This window comes from Syngnathus floridae, chromosome 2 (assembly GCF_059516105.1).
Source record: "Syngnathus floridae isolate MCC-2025c chromosome 2, RoL_Sflo_1.0, whole genome shotgun sequence".
NCBI lineage: Eukaryota > Metazoa > Chordata > Actinopteri > Syngnathiformes > Syngnathidae > Syngnathus > Syngnathus floridae.
In genome coordinates this window covers 11,682,011-11,704,492 of record NC_142414.1, presented here as the reverse complement: position 1 = coordinate 11,704,492, position 22,482 = coordinate 11,682,011, and the positions used below count along the sequence as shown (strand labels likewise).

Sequence of the window (22,482 nt, the reverse complement as noted above, 5' to 3'; positions counted from 1 at the left end):
TCAAAGCCAGTGGAAAGACAAATCTGTGTGACAAAGGTAAATGGAGAGGAAAAAAAAACAGTACATAACCAGATTAGGTGGTTCATTCAGCTCTTGGACATACTTAATGTTATATTGACAGGTTGCCGCAATTGTAGACTCTGATAGGACATGGTCTGTGTGTCTCTGTTCTTACCTGTTCCAAAGGTCATCATCCTCTCCTCCCCAGCCCCAGAACGCATTAGGAAATCCATTAATCTTATTGAACTGTCCCACTCTCAGGCCGCTCACACCGCCAAAGAACTCATTATACGGAAGCCTTTGAGGAACAATGAAACGTATATTAAATGGGTATCAAACATGAGCCGCACTTACGAGACCCCCCCCCCCCCCTCCCCCCCCCTCCCCCCCCCGAGGAGACCGTATCTGGGACTCACATGTATGAGTACTTGTCAAGCTTGACCGCAAAGTGTCTGGGCATGTCTGTGCAGCCATAGTAGTTCCTGTCATTCTCCATGAGGTGGTCCACATCATGGAAGACCAGACAGTCCCAGTCCAGATCCTTCATGGCCTCCTTGTAGCCCACATTAAACAACATGGCTCGGTTGAAGGGCTCTGTGCCGGCCTGAATGGGGGATTGAAATTATTTAAGTGACGAAGGAACACATGTGCCTGCTCATTGTGGGAGGATTTATAGCAACCTGACTAGTGGCTGTCATCCTCGTGAAATTTAAATGGAGGCCTTTGACATCGCCCACAACAAACGCATTTAGCCATAAAGGTCACATGACTGAACCCAGAAAACAGGTTGACGGACTTCCTGTGTATGCCGCCACAACTAGCATAACAAAAGGTTGATGAGAAGATGGTCAATGATGACAAATAATTACGTAAAACTCTTTTACTCCATATTGAAGGCAATTTGGACCAAATTTGATAGAGCGATATAACACTACAAGAAAGGCCATTTTTTTTCCTGACACAAGATAAGTGAAATGGATAGATGGATGGAAAAAAAACTTAATTTCTCCAGGATTTCAAATTCCTCTGTGTAGTTAGGCAAAGTATGCATCATTTTGAGAAGTCTTATCGCATTGCTAAATGTTTGGTAGTAAAGCTGGAAAATACCTGCTCGATGACATAAAATCCAAACTGGAGCCTCTGTTTCTGCAGCACTGGCACAAGATGTCTCAGGAGGATAGGAAGATGCTCGTGTCGGTTCCTGAATGGGACTAAGATTGCCACCTAAGGCAACCAAAGAGACATGACTTAACATGCAGGTGTCCTTGCAACAAGGGAAACATTTGAAATCTCATTTGTGCATAAGAAGCAAGGCAGTCTCGGTCGAAAACTGCGTTATTGTTTTTACATGGGTTTGCAGGTAGGTATTCAAACTGCATTTTGAGCTTCCTTTGAAAATGAATATTAAGCAAACAAAAGTCACATGAAGAAAAAGCACTTGTTGGCTTGTTGAGAGCCAAGCTTGTTCAATCGGAGAGTGAATGTAAAGATTTGTTTTCCGTACACTCTCGGGGCAAATTAATGAATAGAACAGACGTATGGCATGCAGGATTGCTGGTTACAAGCAAATAGTAGACCTCTTTGTTTCATCAATGGAAAAACCCACTAAAGCAACCAGAAGATTGATTGATTGAGACATCGCAGCGAAATCGATGATGGGGATGAACAAAAAATATTCACAGACACACCCTTCTTCTGCATGTCAACTTGTTTGGCTTCAAATGAAATTATCATACAGAGAAAATCAAGTGTTCTCATCAAGGGCCGACTATTTTATGCATGCATTTTGGTGAATGCTCCCCCGCAGTGTGTGGTGACATACCTTCCAGCGAGGTAAACAGTCTTTGGGCTTCCAGTGGCCTCCTGAGGCCAAAGTTGTTTCTTCTTGCAGCAGTGATCTCTCCACATCCTCCAGTGACACTTCAGTCATATTCACCTCCAACCTACCCTCTGTGTTTGCAGGCAAAAAAAACAAACAAACAAACCCAAAAATGTTTTGTATAATATGACACAGTTGAAAATAAAACGACTAAAAGCAATATGCGTTAATGATTACAAAAGGTGGTTAGTGAATGAGCACGTAGGAGGGAGTGAGAGCAAAGTGATTGAAACGCTTTAACGGTTCGGGAAGCATAATTAGGCACATTAAGTTATTCCATGCAATGACAACATTTGTATTCATCATCAATCAAACCTGAAATTAAAACACCATAATTGCAACTCAATAGGGAAAAAAATGTAACGGTGGTCAAGAGGTATTTGTTAGGGAGAGAAATGAGAGCTGATAAGGAAATTGATAATTATGACACCCCAAAAACACCAGAAAGAACGGATTGGGCTAAGTGGCAAGAAAAGATAACCCGAACAATGAGTGTTTGAAGAAAAATAAAAGAAACTCAACAATGAACTTACTCATGGAGGGCAGCTTCTCAGGGCAAACTTGTGAGGGGAGGTACGTGAAGCCCTCAGGGAGGTATGCAGTGGGAGGAGCATCACTCTCGCTCATGTTGAAGTCATAAGAGTAATCTGGAAAAAGGGAAAATTGTCAATCCTTGTCTTTACACAATTATTCGTGCATGGGCCGTCCACTCCTGACGGGCCTCAGGGTAGAGAGATTTGTCAAATACCTGTGCCATTGCTGTAGGCACCCCTCACCACCTGCTCCAGGACCTGAGCACCGATATTCTTCACATTTTCTCTGATCCGGATCCCTCTAGCTTGGACCATGAACACGTACTCGTTCACTTTGGAAAGAGACAAAGACAAACTTTAGGTTTGAGTTTCCAGTCCATGTGTTTAGTCTTAGCACATTTTCCAAGAACTGATGCTGCCGTCCCACAGACATCAGAAACTGTATACATACTGTATTTTATGTTTTCATTTGTTAACATTTTGGCAGGCAGAGAAAACAAAAACTCATTCAAGTTAGGAACTCATTCCTAACTTTAAACAATGTCTGTAACTGAAAAAGACTTGACCAAAGAGCACGTTAAACACCAACAGATATTTAAGTAAAACTTTTCTGATCATTCTAGCATGCAGCAAAGTTCGTACAAAGGTGTGCTGAGCATGAGCTTGATCCATCCGGTATTGTAAATCATTTCTTCTAATTACAACTATTTTCTGCTAATATTTAACAGTACTATCCTCGTTACAAGTCGGAGAACCATTAAACATTATCTAAGTGTTATTTAAACAGGGTAAGTAACTTTTCTGATCATTCTAGTGTGCAGCAAAGTTTGGATTGTAAATCATTTCCCTTCTAATATTTAACAAGTCAACAACTACAATCTTAATCAGCGATGAAGACAAGACGGGGGGGGGCACAATAAGGAGGAAACTGAACTCTACACAAATGGACTGGCTCCTTTCGTAATGCATTGCAATGTGGTCCCTTGTTAGGCAACACAATTCATCTGACTGTGAGTCACCAATGAAGATTTGTAATGGAAAAAAACTAACTAGAGAAAAGGTAAGACAGTTTTTTGTACATTTTCACTGTAAATACTGCAAGCATGAGATCATCGCGCCAAGTGGTGGAAAAAACAGGAAGGCAGGTCTTTAGTCTTACAGGTGGCTCAACAAGCAGTAAATCATTTACAAAGGGGACACCTCCCTCTCTTGACTCTTTATGACAGGTTGAACACATGATGTTACCGTGACTGGAAAGTCACCAGACTGTGAGTGAAAATCACCCTGGCAAATTGTTAAAGGTTCAGTGAAACAGCAAAGTAAGCATTTTTGTTTTTGTCTCCGTCATCTGAATTCCAATATCAGATCATCAGCATCCTATGACTAGGTACTACATGACTTTCTCAAAAACAGGCTCATAAATAGTGGAAGCTGTGACCTCTTAGCCACAACTCTTTGAATCCTATTTTGACTTCTTTTATTTGTTGTTTCACTGGGGAAAAACATGCTAGCACAACACTGCTGAATTGCTTCCTCTGTGAACCTGCGATTCAGCACAATCCCTCCACCACTAATCCAGACCAAGCAATCCCAACATGATGCACACCCCTCCATGAATGCAAGTCCATGTATTTGTGCATGCGCGTGTGAGTAATACCGCTGAGCTATAAATCCAGTGGATGTGATTTGTCATCGGTAATTGTATTACCGTTTCCATCACATTCATCTTGTTCAGCACAAAGTACCTAGCTTACAGGACTAGACACTCATGGTTACACAGTGACTTTAGCAGAAGCTAGCAGCATTCAATGGGTATCATAAAACTCATATGAATACTACATCATTCGTGACAAACTCCTTGAGCATCACCGTTAAAATGTCTGATGCTGGTGGTCTCTCTGACATGGATGCGTGCAATCTCTCTTGCTGATGACACTCTGTGGTGCCATATGATGGAAAATTGCTCAGAGACTTCTGGCATGTGACCCAGTCCTACAGGCACCAACGTTCTTGTCTTTCCCATGCTTGTGAAGCATACAGAGATAGTTCTGCTGCTACATACATGTGAATGCTAGGGATGGACACTAGGCATTTTAGTCAAGTTTGAAAATTATGAATATGGATATACAACATTGTATGAATACTGTGCGTGTAACATTTAAATGTTGTGTACTTCCAGCGCTCGCACATTAAGGTCTTGATGGGTAAAATTGGAGATTGGCGAAATCGTTAAGATTTCCGGATTTTCCGCACTATAAGGCGCACCTAAAAACCTCCAATTTTCTCAAAAGCCGACAGTGCGCCTTATAATTAGGTGCGCCTTATATATGGACCAATATTGAGCCACTACAGCAGGCGTGTCTAATGTCTGGCCCGCGGGCCAAATGTATATATCTTATATATGGACAAAGTTTTAAAATGGGCCATTCAGTGAAGGTGCGCCTTATAATCCGGTGCGCCTTATATGTACGTATATGGACAACGTTTTAAAATGGGCCATTCATTGAAGGTGCGCCTTATAATCTGGTGCGCCTTATAGTGCGGAAAATACGGTAATCGATCAATTCCACAAATCTGCCATAATTCTCAACAGTCAAATAAACCACAAATAGGTTTTAACGTCCATTTGCTGTGACTGCAGCATCATATTGCAAAGTTCCACTACACTGTAAGCAAAGCAAAAGGCCTGGTCAGTGTGACGTTGCCTTGAAAAATTGTGGCCGCTCCTCTCCAAAAGGACAGTGACTGTATTCTTTCAAGGGTCGGTTGAGATTGCGGGAAATTCTCTTACAGGAGACAGATAGTGTCAACATTTGATTCAATTTAGAGCAAAGCAGCAGAGACACATCACCATGGAATGAAGTAATGGAGAGTGCAAGGCATTGGAGGCTACAAACACTGACAAATGCAATTAGACACAAGAAACCTGGCATTCAGAGGAAGAAAATGCGGTAGTCGACAACAGAAAGTCGCTAGTGCCAGACAGTACTGGTAAACGGATGCGTATGCTTACTACTGTACTGTACATAGATTCTTGACTTAATTGAAGGGATGTGATCAAATTGTATTATGCAATGGCATCTTGGTTTCTGTGTTTTTGTACAGTTCAAATTTTCAATTCCATTAAGATTTTGTAAATTGGCTCAGTTTTTATGCAAACACATAACTCGGCCACTCATTTCCCGGAATTGAGCGCCTGCACAAAGCCTCCAATGTGTTCGTGACTCAGTCTGAACCTTGTTTCTTGTTCAGTGAGCATCATTCTGCGTGTTTATCCCCAGCATTTTGTAATGTATTCCACTGTTATTGCACTTGTTTATCGAATACAACTGCTAAATAAGACATAATCGGGCCAAACAAAGTGCTGCGTTCCCTTTAATGAAGACATTTACACACACAGTGCGATAGAATTAAAGAAAGCACTTCTAGCGAGGTACGAAACTAGTGTGAACATGTCTGATTTTGGCACACTGTGTGGGAAATCCAGTTCCATCCTGATGAAGACAAAAAATAAATCAAAGAAACTGATGTTGCACGAGTAAAGAATGAGAAAAGAAATGAAGGGTAAGGTGAGGAACATCAACAAAAGAGTTAGCTAACTGCCGACAGATAAATACATAAAGCCTTTATTGTACTATACCTTTATTGTATGTTTGCGAAACTAGCTATTCATGAAAATATATATATATATTCAATACTTTCAGAGAATTCCCTTTTTGTCAAAGTTTGTCAAAGAGTAATCTTGAAAAACCGTGGTTCCACTGTACTACATGATGATTGACTACACAATCCTATCTCGCATAAAAGTAGACCTTGAACGACCTTGCGTGCTATAGCTTGGCCAGAACACACAGTCCACATGCCAAAGCACCACTCCACCTGTCTGCCCATCCCTTCTTTATCATCTTTATCGCCTTCATCTCTCTCTCCTTCGCTGCTTGCGTAATGTCATTTCCAACACGTTGTAGTAAATCTGTTTGTACCCACATTGAATAATCTAAAAGGATTGGCCGCTGGTTTATGGCACAGCAATTTGCGCTGGAACAAGGGTTCACCGAAAAAGCCAAACTACCAGGAAACAAAATGACCCCACCCCCACTCACTGCCCCGCAACCCCACCTTCATTTTTCCACTGAAAGGCAATTAACTCCACATTGATAGCTCAGCAGTGCTAGGTGATCGGCCCCACTCTGCTGGCTCACTGATAAGAGCTGAAAGGCACTTTTTCCTCCCTGCATGCAAACATGCGGTGACACAAGCACACTCCCTATACATGCACTGCCCAGGTTTCAGGGATTAAAGCTGTCACTTTGAGAAATGGGCCATTTTTACCGCCGCTGGATATCACTGATGTCCAGACACCCAGGAAGTAAAGCAACATGACTGTCACTATTCCCAGTGAACACTGAATGCGTGTTACATCAGAGTCAAACCTAAACTAATGACACCCATCGGCAAAGTGACACTTTAAATTGGCCACATCCTATTTCAATATCTTACGGGAAAGTAAATAGTTGACAACGCAACACGAGCACAAAACTCCTAATGTATTAATCTCCAGAGGATGTTTAGGATATGTTGTTCTGCATTTCTGATAAAGCTTCTTTTTAAACAAGCACATGAAATATGCCACCATTAGTCAGAAATGAACTATTATTAATCTTCCTGAAAGGAGACGAGCATGTTATTGCCTCCTTTAACCTTCTGTAAGTGATTTCGAGAAAGCCTGAGGCTGGAGTGGATCGATGTACACACACACGTGCACACTACACACACATGGATCAATGTAAAAATGCACATAGTCTCCAATTTTGCTGAAGCAATCAATGATTGACTGGCAAGTTATGATATTATGACCGAACACCTATTCAGCATAAATACCTGCAGGTATGATTCAGCCAATCAGATCAGTGTATTGTCCAATTTTTCATGATTTAGCATCATCCAGCTAGTTCACTTGCTTAAAACCAGAAAATGGACGTTTACCGAGCAGTTCCTTGCTGCATCGTTAAAAAAAAAATGCCCATACTGTATCTGTTGGCCAATCAGATAATATAATATAATATAATATAATATAATATAATATAATATAATATAATATAATATAATATAATATAATATAATATAATATAATATAATCCCACTGTCTTTTACCTTGATTCTGGCCTTTGGCGCCTGCTTAATTTTAAAAGTACCAAGTTCACCATCCTCACCCACAACCACTGTCACAAGTAACGTAAAGGTTATGTAAGCATTTACTGTGCAGCTAAAGCATTCCCCAGGGGGGCATTGTGCGCTTACTTTGGGAGACATGTGCATGAAATGGCATTAAGGGTTCAAGTCAGCCAGAGGGGGAACAAGTCTTGAAATGTAATGAGTTCAGAGGGGAAAAAATAGAGCAAAAAATATTGAAAGAAAAATATAAATATGACCAGGCAAACTAATGCCACTTACTGTATTTACTTAAAATTTAGGATGTGTCAAAATCTGCCAATTAAAAATTATTTCTATTTTTTTTGTACTTCTTCACTGGGTTTCACAGAAAAACAGAAGACTGCCAGTATTTCTAATTATTATGTATAGAGAATAGAGATAAATCAGAATATTTGAATTGACCGCATTGATGACGCAATAATCACAAGACACCAGTCACAAAGGAAGTCTATAAAAGTAATTATTTCTTCATGTGGTGAACATGATATAAAGGAAGTAGTCGTAATAGTAGTCACATCCCAGTCATAAATAGATCATGAGAGTTTTTCTGAGATCCTTCAGCACTGGGCACACACGGTCAGTACGTTAACTAAACTTCGGCAAAAAATTCAAACCAGACTTCTAACAAACCTCCGTCCTCAAATGTTGGATTAACACACTTAAGACTATCAGGCTGGAAACCGAATTTCTCTTGCATGATCAAGCCCTCAACCCATGTTTCAGTATCAACACTGAACGCCCAAGCAAAGAGGAAGTGTGTAGTGGTTCACAAGGAACTGAATACTAGTATGCTACAATGGCTGAGGAAGTCAACATTTGGAGTTATTTTAATGAAAGAAAAACACAACTAAAATGAGTTGGAACTGTTGTGATTGAGCAAGGGAGACTATTCAAGTATCAAGAGTCGTAGCTTAAACTTGAAATGACATTTTTCTGAATTTTGGGAATCCAAGAAAATTCTAAATAAGACCAACTTGTAAGTCTGACCCTTGTTACCCTAACAAAATAAAAAAAAAAGGTTGATTAATATAACAGATTATAAAGGCAATTTTTTCCCCAGTTGCCTCTGGTTTTCATGATGTGCCACCTGTATATATAGAAGGGGTCTTCTTCTTTTAAAGGGCAAGTCAACCCAAAAAATGACATACTATAGTATGTGCTCCCACTTGTCCAAACACGGCATTCTGATTAATATCACATTTGTAGAATATGAATTAAGCCTACAAAATTATCCATTTGCTCCATCTGATCTCAGCTTCAGAAAACTGGCGAGCCGTGATTGATCGTGACCTGAGACCTGACAACTGCGATGTCATTTTCAGTCGACGGCAAATGGCAAAATGGCCGACCCTGAGATGAATAAAAACGAGTGGATTTTGATTTTTATCTCATGTTAGAAAAGAAGAACGCTACCACGGGCATTCAGCTACCACACTCACGAGACGTACAGGGCTGTAAAGGCATCCCTTTAACAGCTCTGTTTCTACCCATCTCATAAATCATCAGGAGATTAGCATCATCACCAGCACCAAATTTACTAAGCATACGCATCTGGCACTTCAGAGGGAAGTCTGCAAAAAAATAAATAAAAAAAATCAAGAGAGCCCTCTTCCCTCTTGGTAGGGTTGGTATTGGTTTGTGTTTTCCGCATGACCTGGCTCGACACGCCAGGAATTTTGGTCTTTGGAGTACGGAAGTACTTGTATGTCAGGCTCCTCAAGCTTAACTTGAATACAGTGATTTCTCCAGATTATTTTCTGTCTCTATGCTGAAAATGACAGTCTGTATATATACACAAATACATCTGTATCTGTATAAATCCTTCAACTCGGTGGAAACAGTCATGCTCATAGACACAGCAGAAAATCGTACTTTTGGAGCGAGGAGGAAACCTACTTCGTTATTTCTGTGGTGAGTGAAATGAATATATTGTGTTTCATTTATGGTAGAAAATAAAAAGCTGAAATGACGTCTTTATGCGTCATGACGTCAATGTGTGTCATGGTTTCAATTGGGGTAGCTTCGTGCGAGTAGCGTTGTCTGTTCAGGCATGTAAAGGCATTCCTAATGTTTGAGAAACCGTCATTTTGATCTTAACCTGAATATTGACTGCACGTAAACAGTCATTGATGAGAAAAAAAACATAGCTGGCCCAATGGCGAAGGGATTCACAAGCACCGCAATTACATAAACATTGGCTGTGCAATATATACAGGCGATAGAGGAAATTAAAACAAAGAGACGGATACTCTGAGCAGATGTCCCTTTGACAGGTTTGAAAGTCCAGATATGACATCAGCACTTATCACAGTCTCTGGCATCAGGCCTGCTTCCTGAGAGCCTCCAAAATATACTCATCCCCCCCTTTTTTTTTTGCTTGCCATTTTCTCTTGGCTGGTCACATTCATTCATTAATACAATTTTCATTTATCTAAAGCATCTCGCCCTTGTTCTCTCCCATTGTCTTTAAAATCAACAATCACAAAGTCGCTAGTAGTACGGTGCAGGACTTTGTCTAATCAAGCAGAACAATTGAAAACTATTTTATATCATCATGTTTGACAAATGCTCTTCAGTACAAGTACAGATTTTTAATCTCATTATTCATTTAAAAACAGATTTATAACCGTCACCTTCTCCACTTCAGCATTTGGCTTTTGGACTAGTGAATTAAATGTTTGAACATTGTCACATTGCTATTTAACCCGATTTGTCAGCTTCCTTGGTACTTCCACTGAGTTGAGCAATGTACCGGACCCATAAAAGTGCTGAGCGTCATGTGCTAGTAAGCTTCTGACACCATCACGTGCATTACTTGTGTGTTTAAATTAGTAGTTTCAGGGTCATCACAGCAATAAGCACCTTTAGTGACTTTGCCAGGAAAAATGCAAGCACGTTTGTGGAGTTCCCAGTTTCGTATGGCGAAATATACTTGATGACTCACTGACAGTACGTCAATCATAAAGTGAAACTGCAGCAAGAGTAGGCATTAGAGTTGCGACCCAAACGACAAGTTTTACGAGTTTTTCCGATTTGCTTTGCTTTCACTTGAGATCGCAAACTTGAGATACGAGCGCTATATGATGTCAGTGACAACTCGGAAATTTGGATACTGTGTGTCAGGGGAGCCCATTGAGAGGCTCTATCCAGCCCATTTTAAGTTTTCCTCCTCCAACACACCACACCCTGAAACGTGTTAAAAACAACTCAAGTTGTGTTAAATATTGGACCAGCTAAGTTGTTTTCCCCCAAACCCATTTTATATACAAAATAACCCAACAATTGGATTACCTTTTTTTGCAAAACAACCCAAAATTGGATCAAACTGACCCCACTTCCTGGTTCAGTCCAATAGTTTTAAGGGTGCTGGTTCAAGTAGGCTTTGCAGAAGCCCGATAACGATTCTGATGATTTGAACGTTAGAGGAGGGACACTTCAAACAAGCTAAAAAAAGGGGCTCTCGAGCACCAAACTTGGGCACCCCTGCTGTAGTATGTTGTGATGTGAAGTGCAATTAAAATATAGACTGCAGTGTGATAAATAACAAGCACCCATCAGAGCAGGGACATCGTATCTGCTCAGGCCCCGAATACTCTGCTGCACCACAGTCCATGTGTGCTGATCAGCTTACTGTGTGCATTTGCGACCCCTCCCCTGAGTCATCATGTCTGCTGAGACGTTACACGGCACAGAGACCAGATGCGCTGAAAGCTTGCACATGCACACTGCAGTGGTGCCAGGAACCTTTGTTTTTTTCCCCTCTGCTGTAAGCAAATGGTAAAAAACAGATCAGAGGGAGGGAGCGTGAAAAATGGAATAAGGTAGACAGATTGCAACTATTTGTGTGTGCGTTAGACAGAGAGCGAGATGGAGAAATGCACTCTTTTCCGAGCACAAACTCAAGTCTTTTCAGCTGTCGCTATTGACTGCATCAATGAGCAAAAAATAGCCTGCACCAAGAGATGTGGGGGGGGGGGGGGTAAAACGAAAAGCGAGGTTAACAGAACTGACAAGTTGCTGTACTCAATATTATTTCTGCACCAATTGAAAATACAAATATTTCAAAATGCCTTGTTGCTCTACGCACGTTTTTAAACAATTAGTATTTTGTTTAGAACAATATAACAGTGCGTTATTCAAATATTTTTTTTCCAATGATGTGCTGACAAAATCTGTGAAACAAAGGTCATGAAAGGTGAACCGCGAGCGAGGCAACACTATTTAAGCTCGAGTTGTTTAGAAAGATGTCAACAGACTGTCAAGCTCTCTTCCATCTTCATTTGTATGTAGCCCTGCTGTTTTTCTAGAGTATTTTTTTTGTATTCTGCATCCAGCTCTGTACTCTGTTATTCCTTTGAATTTTTGTTTGTATAGACTATTTTTTGACTTCCGTGTCCTGTCTGTCAATAGTCACGGAATGTACATGGCACACATTTACAAAATGTTTAGATACATGTACTGTATGTAAGTCTACCATAATTATTGATCACTGGGTTACTAATGTCCTTATCTAAAGGGAGACTAATAATTTGTGGTCAAGTATGTATACTGTATATTCAATTGTTGGCACAAAGCTGGCACTTGAAAACTTGTTTAGGCGGAAATAAATCCAATTGGCACATGATCAATTGCAGACATGACACTTTCATTGCCATGGAATGTTCTTGTTTTGACTGTTGGAAAAAAAACCTGTTTGCCATCTTACAGGATGGTGACAGATTTCTGGCAGGACTGGTGCCACCAAATAATGATTCATTCTTGCAGGGGCTTTGCATCTCCCTTCTGTCGGCTCATTTCCGCTGGCTTTTGTATTTGGCGGGTACCCAGAACATTCTCTACATTATGGTAATAGCTGGACTGCTGCTACGGTACACGAAATACTCAGGAAAGACCCACGGTACACACTGTGTAAACAGACAATGTAAAGAATGTCGTCTGACACATGCAGATAATGCTCTTGTATTTTAATGCTCGTTTGCCACATTTTGAGGTCACTATTGTTTATATTTGCAACCTAAATTCCTATAAGGAATTTCTTTATTCATTCTATATGTTGTCAATGTAAATATTAAAATGCCATATATTGGAGTCTTTTAAAGATCCCAAAATATCCATAGAACTTAATTAACAAAGTTTGTATCAGCCTCACTAAAAATTCAAGTATTTAGTCAAGTATGAACAAATACAATTGTTTCTTTTACATATACAGCACATTGCGATTGTGGGAGGTCTTAATTTCCCAAACTTTGCTTCTGTTCTTTCATTTTTTTTAACATTCCAAAAGGGTTCAGTCGATTGATCGGCTAATCTCAGTTACATTTTTGCTGTGGACACAGCAGGTAAAAAAAGTATATTTTACACTGCACATTAGGAGCTGAAGTGTTTGTAGGGGGAGGATGCATGTATAAAAATAATAAGGGAGCTAATGACCAACCACTGAATGTGAATTTTACCATAATGTGAATGAAAATCAGCTTTGTCTATTATTCTATTAAGATTCTTGAATTTTCTAAGCGGTCTCCGGGGTATCTTATACATGCGTAGTCTCATGAATCTTCCAAGAACTCAACTAATTGTTTGTGTTTGCTGCCATGGCCAATACAAGGTGTTGATCTTGTTACATTGCCACATCCATCCATGCATTTCCCAGGTCTCTAATTTGGATGATTGGGTGTCAAGTCTCCACACCTTCTGCAAACAGTCCATGCAATTGGAAAGTAGCAGGCAGAGTAGATATGGGGGGAGGGTCGAGAGTCATCTTTTACATATTTTGTTGTACAACTAGTTTAGTGGCTCAATGATGCTCTGTGCACATAACAGCCTCAGCAGAGAGCTCAGAAGTGACTTGTACATATGGAATTTTGTTCTTTTAATCAGCTCGACATACAGTCATCACATTGCTATTATCCCATGCATTGGGTTTATACATTACTGACCTCATCACCTGGGATATATGCCAACTCATTTACGGGTCAGTTTGACCTCAAACACAAGACCGCCGTTACCATGGTAACAGTCTCAGTAACAAAGGCAGCTCCAGGCCGAGTCAACAAAGACTGGGATTCTCCTCAGGATGATTAGGTTACATAAATGATTAGAACGTGAACATAAGAGCTTTCAGCCCACCCTTGCACTCCCCCCCTCAACTCTACACGTAGACCAGTACAAACAGCGGCCCGCCTCTTTCCTGGATCACCTCCGGTGCACTCGGCCACACCATCTGTCCGTGGTAAGAGATCTTGATAATAGGGGTTGGACGAGTGTCATCTTACAGACACTACTACTATGAGGAACTGAAGGATGCTGCAAGGTTGTCTTTGCACAGAGTTGGGGAATTTGGGTTGTAAAACTCGTGATGAAACTGGAGGAAGTTTCATAGTTGTCGGCACATTTTGCACAAGGGGATTACGAGAATGAATGTATCAAACGATGCTTAACGTTATTGAGTAAAAATAGATGCACGTACATACTACTGTGTTTGTAGAGGGCGAGAGATCATTTTTAAATTTAGTTAAATACTTGTTTTCAAAAATAAGATTTTATTCCCAATTATTATACACTGCAGTGTTTCAAGACGTTTTGGAAGTTTGATAGAACTTGAACTAGTCATCTGTCGAATTTGCAGCATTGGCAGGTTGTATTTGCTGAAACCGAAAGCTCATAAATATGTATCTTAACAGGTTAAGTAACATTTTAACAATGACCTCATTTAGCTTGGTAATTCATATAGCTGTTGAACTGCTTCCGTTTGAATTTCTTTCCAGAATGTCCAAATAACCTCCCAGAGTGTCTGTTTACGGATGTGAACTGCCTCGCAACCTTTTTCACAAAAACTATTTTTATTTTTGAAAACAAGGAGTTATTGTTTGGAGGCTTGTTTAAAAACATATGTTTAGAAATGGCTGTTTACAATTAAGCAATCACATTCCAACTTGTGTTAAATGGAAGTTACCTGGCACTATTTAAAGGGCTCCTGATTGACACTTTAAAAAGTTCAGTCCTTCTTTGCTGTTTTTGACATTTTTTCAGTATAAATCAATTTCCAAGGCATATAATATACTATACTAACATACCCTTGGAACACAGCAAAGACAGTCCTCATCAAGTGGGGAAAATATGGCACAACAGTAACACGACCAAGAGCTAGGCGTCTCTCCAAAGTTGATGAAAAGATGCGAAAGAAATCTTGTCAGAGAACTGTTAAGAGGCCAACAGCAACACTGAAGAAGCGGCAGGAATTCCTGGCAAGTACTGGCTGATTAAAACATGTGACAGAAATCCCCCAACCTTTCACATGTCTGGGCTATGGGGTTGGCCAGCTGCGTTTTGTAGATACTTGAAATTTCCTAAATGGATGAGGGAACTTCTATACATGGTTCAAAAGATGTTTGGCAAAAATAAATCTGATTATCACCAATATAACTCCATACTTTTAATGGAGACTATTTTTTGTTAGTTGAAACTGGGGCCTTAGTTAAGGGAGGAGGAATTATGAACAGTTTGACGTAGCACTCAGAGTTAGCACAAAACCTTCGAGATTCTGTGAGAAATATATAGATCAGGGGTGTCAAACTTTTTTTTCAAGGGCCGCATTGTAGTCATAGCTTCTTTTGGAGGGCCATTATGACTGTCAACCCAATTAAATGTATGAGCACCTTCATATTATATACAATAAAAGCTACAAAACAAACTGACAAATAACTCGTTTTCAAATCAGACGAGTAAAAACTGGTCAAATATTTAAAAATATATATATATTAAAAGTGAAGACAATTTGCAATTCTAGTAATGACATGAATTTGATGCACAATTTGTCTTTGCGGGCAACATAAAACGATGTGGCGGGCCGTATCTGGTCCCCGGGCCTTGAGTTTGGCACCTGTGATATAGATGAAGAGGAACTTAATCAATTTGCACGACAATAACCCATCACACGAGTCTGTTTGGCTTAAAGCAAACAATGGAAAATACTGTTTACGTGCGAGCAGTTCACATTGGTAATTGTGGTTTTCGAATCTTTTAAGGGCCGGATATCTGAATACATTTTATGGCGCCGGTGGTCCCCATTTGGTGTGAGCGAGGCACAAGTTTCCACTGTCACCAGCTAGTTATGTACCTCATATATCCTTCCTGTTGCGTGCGCATGTGAAAGGCTTTAAGAGGATTGCTCATGCCTCCGACTGACTCCGAGTGCAATGAACCCGTGCGCGATTGATGTTTAACTCAAAACTGTATTAACAATGAAATTTTGAGTCACATGTCCTTGGTCTGCACAAATACATTTAGAAGTGAACTACTCCAGCATGCTGTCGTTTAGCTGGTCGCAAAAACAACAATTTAGCTCCACTTTGACAAAGAGCAGGTGAAGTGAAGATCTAAAAAGTCCAGTTTGCCCTCCGAAACAAGAGGCTGGGTGTTAGGCACAAATGGCTGCTACTGCAGTATCCTTTGGGATGTTTGCCCAGGTCATCATGGGAGCGAGGATAGCAGGTTTCTATGGTTGCAGTGACAAGAAATAAGAGTTAGTCTTGGTTGCGAATAAGCCCAGGGGGAACCATAGCAACTGTAGTGAAAATGTCAAACACTAGCCTTTCATGCTCTAGCCACAAGAATTAGTGATTAAAATGGCATCCATTAAATTCACTATATTGTCCTTTAAAGCCATGTTGTATTTGTTATTAGGGGTGCCAGTTGAATTTTTCTTTTTTAAAGGCTTCTGTAAGAAGTTTGATTACGCATTCCATACGTTATCTCTATTTTGACATTCCTGTGACCATTGTCATTTGCAAAAGAACCTTGTGAGGCAGACGAGAGAGGGATAGCCAGAGGCCTCTGGGCTGAATATGTTCTGCTTGATAAATGCAATAAGTCATCAGTGTGCCATCATATGAGCACAAGTTTTGCTGTAGAAATCTGATCATAAACACTTAGTATAAAATGTATAATGCAAACACACCATTTCACCATAATTTCCACAAGGCAGTAATAACTTAACATGGCTATAAAACTTGAAAAGAAAAGCAACTTTACAAGGCTATGACTAGAGGTCAAGACTCTACATTGGTAATGTTTTTTGGGGTTTATGTCCTTAACGGTGTTACTCATCAATCTAACAAGGAAGCAAAGTTCCAAGTTAATCATTTACCATCATTAACTAAGGCCGGGTCATTCTAAAGCATCAAGACCATGTCTAAATACTTCTGGTCTTGTTCCATTTTCTTCTATTGCGGTGTGAAAACTGAGCAGCCTGGAGTATATCCGTCTGATCTTTATTGGCTTGTTCTCTTTTAATAAACTACCACTCCACCGCGAGTGCCAGTTCTTACCCAAATTAGGATTCAAATGGTTTTGAGGACGTGAGGAAGGTACTTTCAACAGGACAGTCAGTCATAGGTAGATTAAACAATCACATACCGTATGTGCATAACAAAACGCACCAATGTGTTTTGTTTGTTTGTTTAACCAGTTAAAAAGAAAAAAAAAATTGGTAACCTGAAATGAAATATGCCACAAAGACAACAAATCTGCCTGTAATTTGGATTTTTAGGATAGTGTCGGCACAACATGAATCATAACCTACAAGGCTATTGTTACCACAGCAGTCCATGCTGATAGCGCTTGATAAATCATTGCAATATACCATAAACATCAGTAAACTTTGAACCCAACTTAGGTTGATTCATCTATGATCCATTTGTTAGGCCTGCCACATAATTGCTACTGCTACTTATGGTTCGATAAATGAAGTGTTTTTTTTCTCCAGGCCCAACAAATTCTTATTGGCTACATTCTTTCCAAAACCTCTTCAGAAGATTACGTTTGAGATGACCATCGTGGAAAGGAGAAGATTGTTTGTTGTTAGCTGGTTGGGATCGGAACCAGGCAACCAGGGGAGAGGAAAGAGAAAGTGGTGGGCTTCCAATAAGGACAGGAAAACCAGCAGCATTTGACACACATGCAAGAAATGTACACTGTGAGCAAGCAACACATATTGTGATTCATGCAAGTATACAAATGCACACAACAATTAAAACCAGGCTTGACATGATATTGTTCTTCAATATTCAGATGATGGTTTAGTTTTAAGTTTGCATTTCCAATTCTGGTTCAAATAAAGTTGTTTTTATGAAAAAGAATTGACTTTCTGTCGTTATCCTACCATAAATCGTTAGTGGTTCATTTTGAACCGCAACACCACACCATTATTGTTAACTTTTTTAAATAAACTACAAATCTAAAGATTTTTTTTTCACAAATGTATGCTTTTATTGCAAATCTTAGAACAGATCTAAACCTAAAGGAGGACACTTTATGTTGACAATTTTTTTGTACATAAATCTTTATTTGTAATTCAGATAATTATTTTTCTTCATTTATAATTTTGATTTCCAAATATTTTCAACCCTAACACTACAAAGAGTTCAAAAGTTTCATATTTCAGAGCTTGATGGTACCGCACTCAGTTTTAAGTCGTTTTTTTCCCCTTAAAAACTTATTTGCACTGGCTTAAGGGTAGTTGGATGACAAACATTTCACATTTTACATTATTGAAAAAAGGTTGAGAATCAGGTATTGCTTATTGTAATACATACATGAATGTATTGCTTTTGTTTGTTACAAAATGACATGAAAAAACCACCTTGAAATAAAATCATCAAATCAAGCACAAACACAATATTGCCGGAGGTAGTGGGGGGTTGGCAATGAGATTAGTTTTTCAAAATCGTTCAGCCGTAGTAACGATTATCCCCATTGGTATTTTAAGGGTGCTAAAATGCTATCCCTAGCAAGATAAAGCCACCAGCATTTTGTTACAATAACAAATTTAGATGGGAGTGTCACCTACACACTACCATTCAATGGAAAGTGCAGCCTGGTCGCCAGAGACAAAAGGGAGCCACCTGGCCTGTCTCCTCTGCTCCGCTTTCCCCGGATGTGGAGGTGTGTGTGCACGCATCTGTGTTCGACCCTATAAATAGAATTTGTGTCTTCCCTCGCTTTTGCACCAATGGGATTCTTTTATGTTTCAATTAAATAAACAGCTGCAATCGAACCCAGCTGCGGCCCGCATCACCGGCCTGCATCAGTCAGCATCCACGCTCTGGGGACAACACAGATGCGGAGCGGAGAGGGCGCAGTGTATGAGAGTGCGTGGCGACAGACAAATGGAAAGACAGGGGCAGCCTGTAAAAGGGAGAGACAATAGAACTAAGCTGTGAAAGTGGGGCATTCTGCACAGAAACCACCTGACTAACAGGAAACCCCACTCGAGTTTGCTGGAACCAACTCCCTCTTGTACAATCCGAACTGAAGCAGAGCTCTTTCTTGGCTATTGTCCTCCTTACATTTGTATCCATTTCTCATGAATTCCTTTGCAATGTCCTCTGACACACAATCAGTCCCTCCTCAACCACCCCACTGATATTTTTCATACGATCTTAGCACGATTACTGTTGACCTTTTGTTTCCTGCTACAACCATGAGGAGCTACTGTACGAACGTGAGGACCTACAACTGGAGGGAGCTCGGCCCTCCAATGTGGGTCATCTTGAAGGAGATGTGGAGAGGGCTCATTGGTGCCACAATGCAGTCAAGTTAAGTAAGACAGATGATTAGATGGAACGGGAGAACTCAACAGATATTTTTGTGGGCGTGTCACTAACATAGAAAGTATCTGTTGGAAAGCTTCAATTACTCAATTACCGGAAAAACAGCTTGTAGCAAAGATAAGTGACGTCATATACTGTCCTGTGATAGCGAGATCATTATTTCAGTGTCTCAGTCGTGATATCCATGAGCCTGATGCACTCATGCTAGTCATTGATGACTTCAATCTTGACTGTTCTCTACTAACAGCTTCACATTACATGTAGAACAAGAGGGCATAAAACTCAGCATCCCCTGTTGCCAATGTGAAGGGAGCTTGTTGATATTTTAATTAAGAAATAATATTCATCCGTTGTGATTTGAAATGTTTTGCTTCAAAAGAACCCATTTACTGCACATGGTCAGAGACCTCACCTAATGAGTACCGCATTTTCTGCACTATAAGGCGCACCGGATTATAAGGCGCACCTTCAACGAATGGCCGATTTTAAAACTTCGTCCATATATAAGGCGCACCGGATTATAAGGCGCACCTTCAATGAATGGCCCATTTTAAAACTTTGTCCACATATAAAAGACATATACATTTGGCCAGTGGGCCGGACTTTGGACACGCCTGCTGTAGTGGCTCAATACTGGTCCATATATAAGGCGCACCTGATTATAAGGCGCACTGTCGGCTTTTGAGAAAATTGGAGGTTTAGAGGTGCGCCTTATAGTGCGGAAAATATGGTACACTAGAAAGACAATGAAAATACGAGAGCCTTTCCAGTAAGCTTTTCTAACCTAAAGGAAGATGATGTTACGTCAAAGTAACTCATCTCTGCTCATTTTCTTGATGGGCCTCCGCCTGGCATCCTGGGTGTAAAAAAACTCATGTAGCTTTTAGTAACAGCCGGAGAAGCACTATTGCTCCTGGTTACCATGTATAATTAATCGTATGGTGCTGCTGGTCTTTGTTCAGTTTTGCTCTAACCCCCAGCACTCCACGTGACCATTTTAGCCCTGCACTCAAAACCCAAGAGGACGGAATTGCCCATAAAAATGGGACTTACACAGGCTATTCCTGTTACTAATGTGTCTTCCATATGAGAATTGATTCGACTATCGATTGTGTTATTCACAGCAGGTAAAAAGCGACAATGGATCTATCGCAATTTTGATGAGTAAGAGAAAAGTTTTGCTTGGTCTTCTTTGTGGATGTAATTGTAGTAAATCAAATATGTTCCGGCTTACAACATCACGCCCTGCTCCAACAATCAATTTTAAAGACCCTGTAAAGTGAGTTTGGAGATTTGTTTCTGAATACATTTACATTTTTGAAGATAATTGATGACGAAGCAAAACTGAATTGTGGTGGTATAGAATTGAACCGGTTTCACCTCACTTTGGTGTTCCTGATTTTTTGGGTGGGTGTGGCTAAAACAGGTGCCCTGTGATAACCAGCAAAAGTACCCCACTCACTTGGACAACTTTCTTCACATCAGTGGTTATCTGACTTAATTGCAAGCTACGTAAGCCCCCATCCTACAGAGGGGCGATCAATTGTGAGGCAGTCAATGTTGCGTTCTCATCAGAGTTCGTTCAAGGTCGCAATCGTTCGCCAAATGATCTGCAGACATTTGCCTTGTCACAAAAAAAAAAGCACTAAAACTGTTGACGAACGTCTAGTGAACATTTGCGACCTTGAACGGACCCCGACGAACGCTGACGTGAACGTAGTTGGAGTTCCATATTTTAAATCAAATTTGGCAGTGTTGCAGAGAACACCTTTCTGAACGCATTTTAACATTGCAGGGATTTTAAGCACTGTGTTTTTAAATCATTTTAAAAATTTGATGACCATCAATCATTGCAGGTGGGAAGAATATTGGACATTGAAAACGCTTGAACAGGATTGTTTTCAGGCTTCTTTACAGCTCATTAATGAGCTGATCATGTGAATCCGGTTTGTTGCAGGAGGAAGTCATCTAAAACAGGCAGGAGAGCGGCTCTCCAGGACCCGAGCTGAGCATGCCTGATTCAGATGAATGATAGCCAACTAAAGCAGGACAGCTTTAGCAAGAGTGCCTTGTTCAGCCAGCACAACCGGATATCCAACCGATGCTGACTCAAGCAGTATATGGGAAAAGGCTCTCGCATGTACATTGTGTCTTTCTAGTGTTCCTTTCACTGGTACATAGTGAAAACATTTTAGAGAAGAACTTCCACAGAAGTGTCAAGTGTGGCATGTGTGTTTCTACATTAAAGAGTAGAATGGGGAAGGCTACAGGCCAATTCAGAGACCAATAACGTGAGAGACTACATAGCAGCTCAGTCAGCTCTTGGGTGAATTCTAAATAGGAGAAAGCAGCGAGTGCTTTCCCGAGGCCTAGCGACCAGCAAGAATGGTTAACGTGAGCGGCGAGCGCTTCCCAGAGCGCCCAGTGACCAGCGAGAGAGGCTGACACAAGCGGTGCACGCTTTCCTGAGGCCCAATGACCAGCGACAGCAGCTAATGCTAGCAGTGAGCGATGGCGAGTGCTTCCCAGAGGCCCAGCGACAAGTGAGGGAAACTAACGCGAGTGGCGAGGGACGGCGAGTGCCTCCTCAAGGCCCAGCGACCAACGAGAGTGGCTAACGCTAGCTTCTCAGAGGCTCAGTGACCAGCGAGAGAGGCTAACGCAAGCGGCGAGCACTTTCCCAAAGCGCAGTGACCAGCGAGAGCGACAAACGCTAGCTGGGAGTACTGGAGGCCCAGTGACTTTGCCTAATCTCCATTAAAATCATGCCACCAAAACTCTGAACTAAAGGCTGAGGTCGACACCAACATAGGTAAACAAACAACAATAACAACAACATAGAGATTCTTCTAAACCAACAACAAGAACATTTTTAAGGTTATTTTCAAAATGATCCGGGACTTAAACAATACAAGACTTGATAATGTCACTAATAATGTCACTAAAAATGAAAGGAACTTGTGCCTCAATAAAATCAGCACGTAATAGAGAATTTACTTATCTACCAAATGATATACTCATAGTTCATGCCCACACAAGTACACCAAAACAGCAACATGTCCAGCACAAATGAATAACTCAAAAATAAACTTGTAAATATCAGAATTACGTACTAGCAAGAGAGACTATTACCATGCACTATTGGAGCAAAACAAGAGCAATAAACCAGAAACATGGAAAATATGAAATTCCATATTAGTTTTTTTGAAAAAATAATTATTCAGATTATTTTATGACAGATAAAAAT

The 22,482-nt window shown here is 40.5% G+C and overlaps 1 protein-coding gene across 1 annotated transcript in view; it reads right to left on the bottom strand.

Annotated features, from left to right (window-relative positions):
• b4galt5 (beta-1,4-galactosyltransferase 5) overlaps positions 1-22,482 on the bottom strand; it is a 30,928-nt gene that overhangs the window by 6,461 nt on the left and 1,985 nt on the right. Inside the window, exons 2-7 of the mRNA XM_088361018.1 lie at positions 2,628-2,744; positions 2,413-2,526; positions 1,823-1,950; positions 1,108-1,224; positions 417-604; positions 176-298 (exon numbers count right to left, since the gene is read on the bottom strand). Of these exons, the coding sequence (XP_088217144.1) occupies positions 176-298; positions 417-604; positions 1,108-1,224; positions 1,823-1,950; positions 2,413-2,526; positions 2,628-2,744 (787 nt within the window). The remainder of the gene's footprint in view (positions 1-175; positions 299-416; positions 605-1,107; positions 1,225-1,822; positions 1,951-2,412; positions 2,527-2,627; positions 2,745-22,482) is intronic.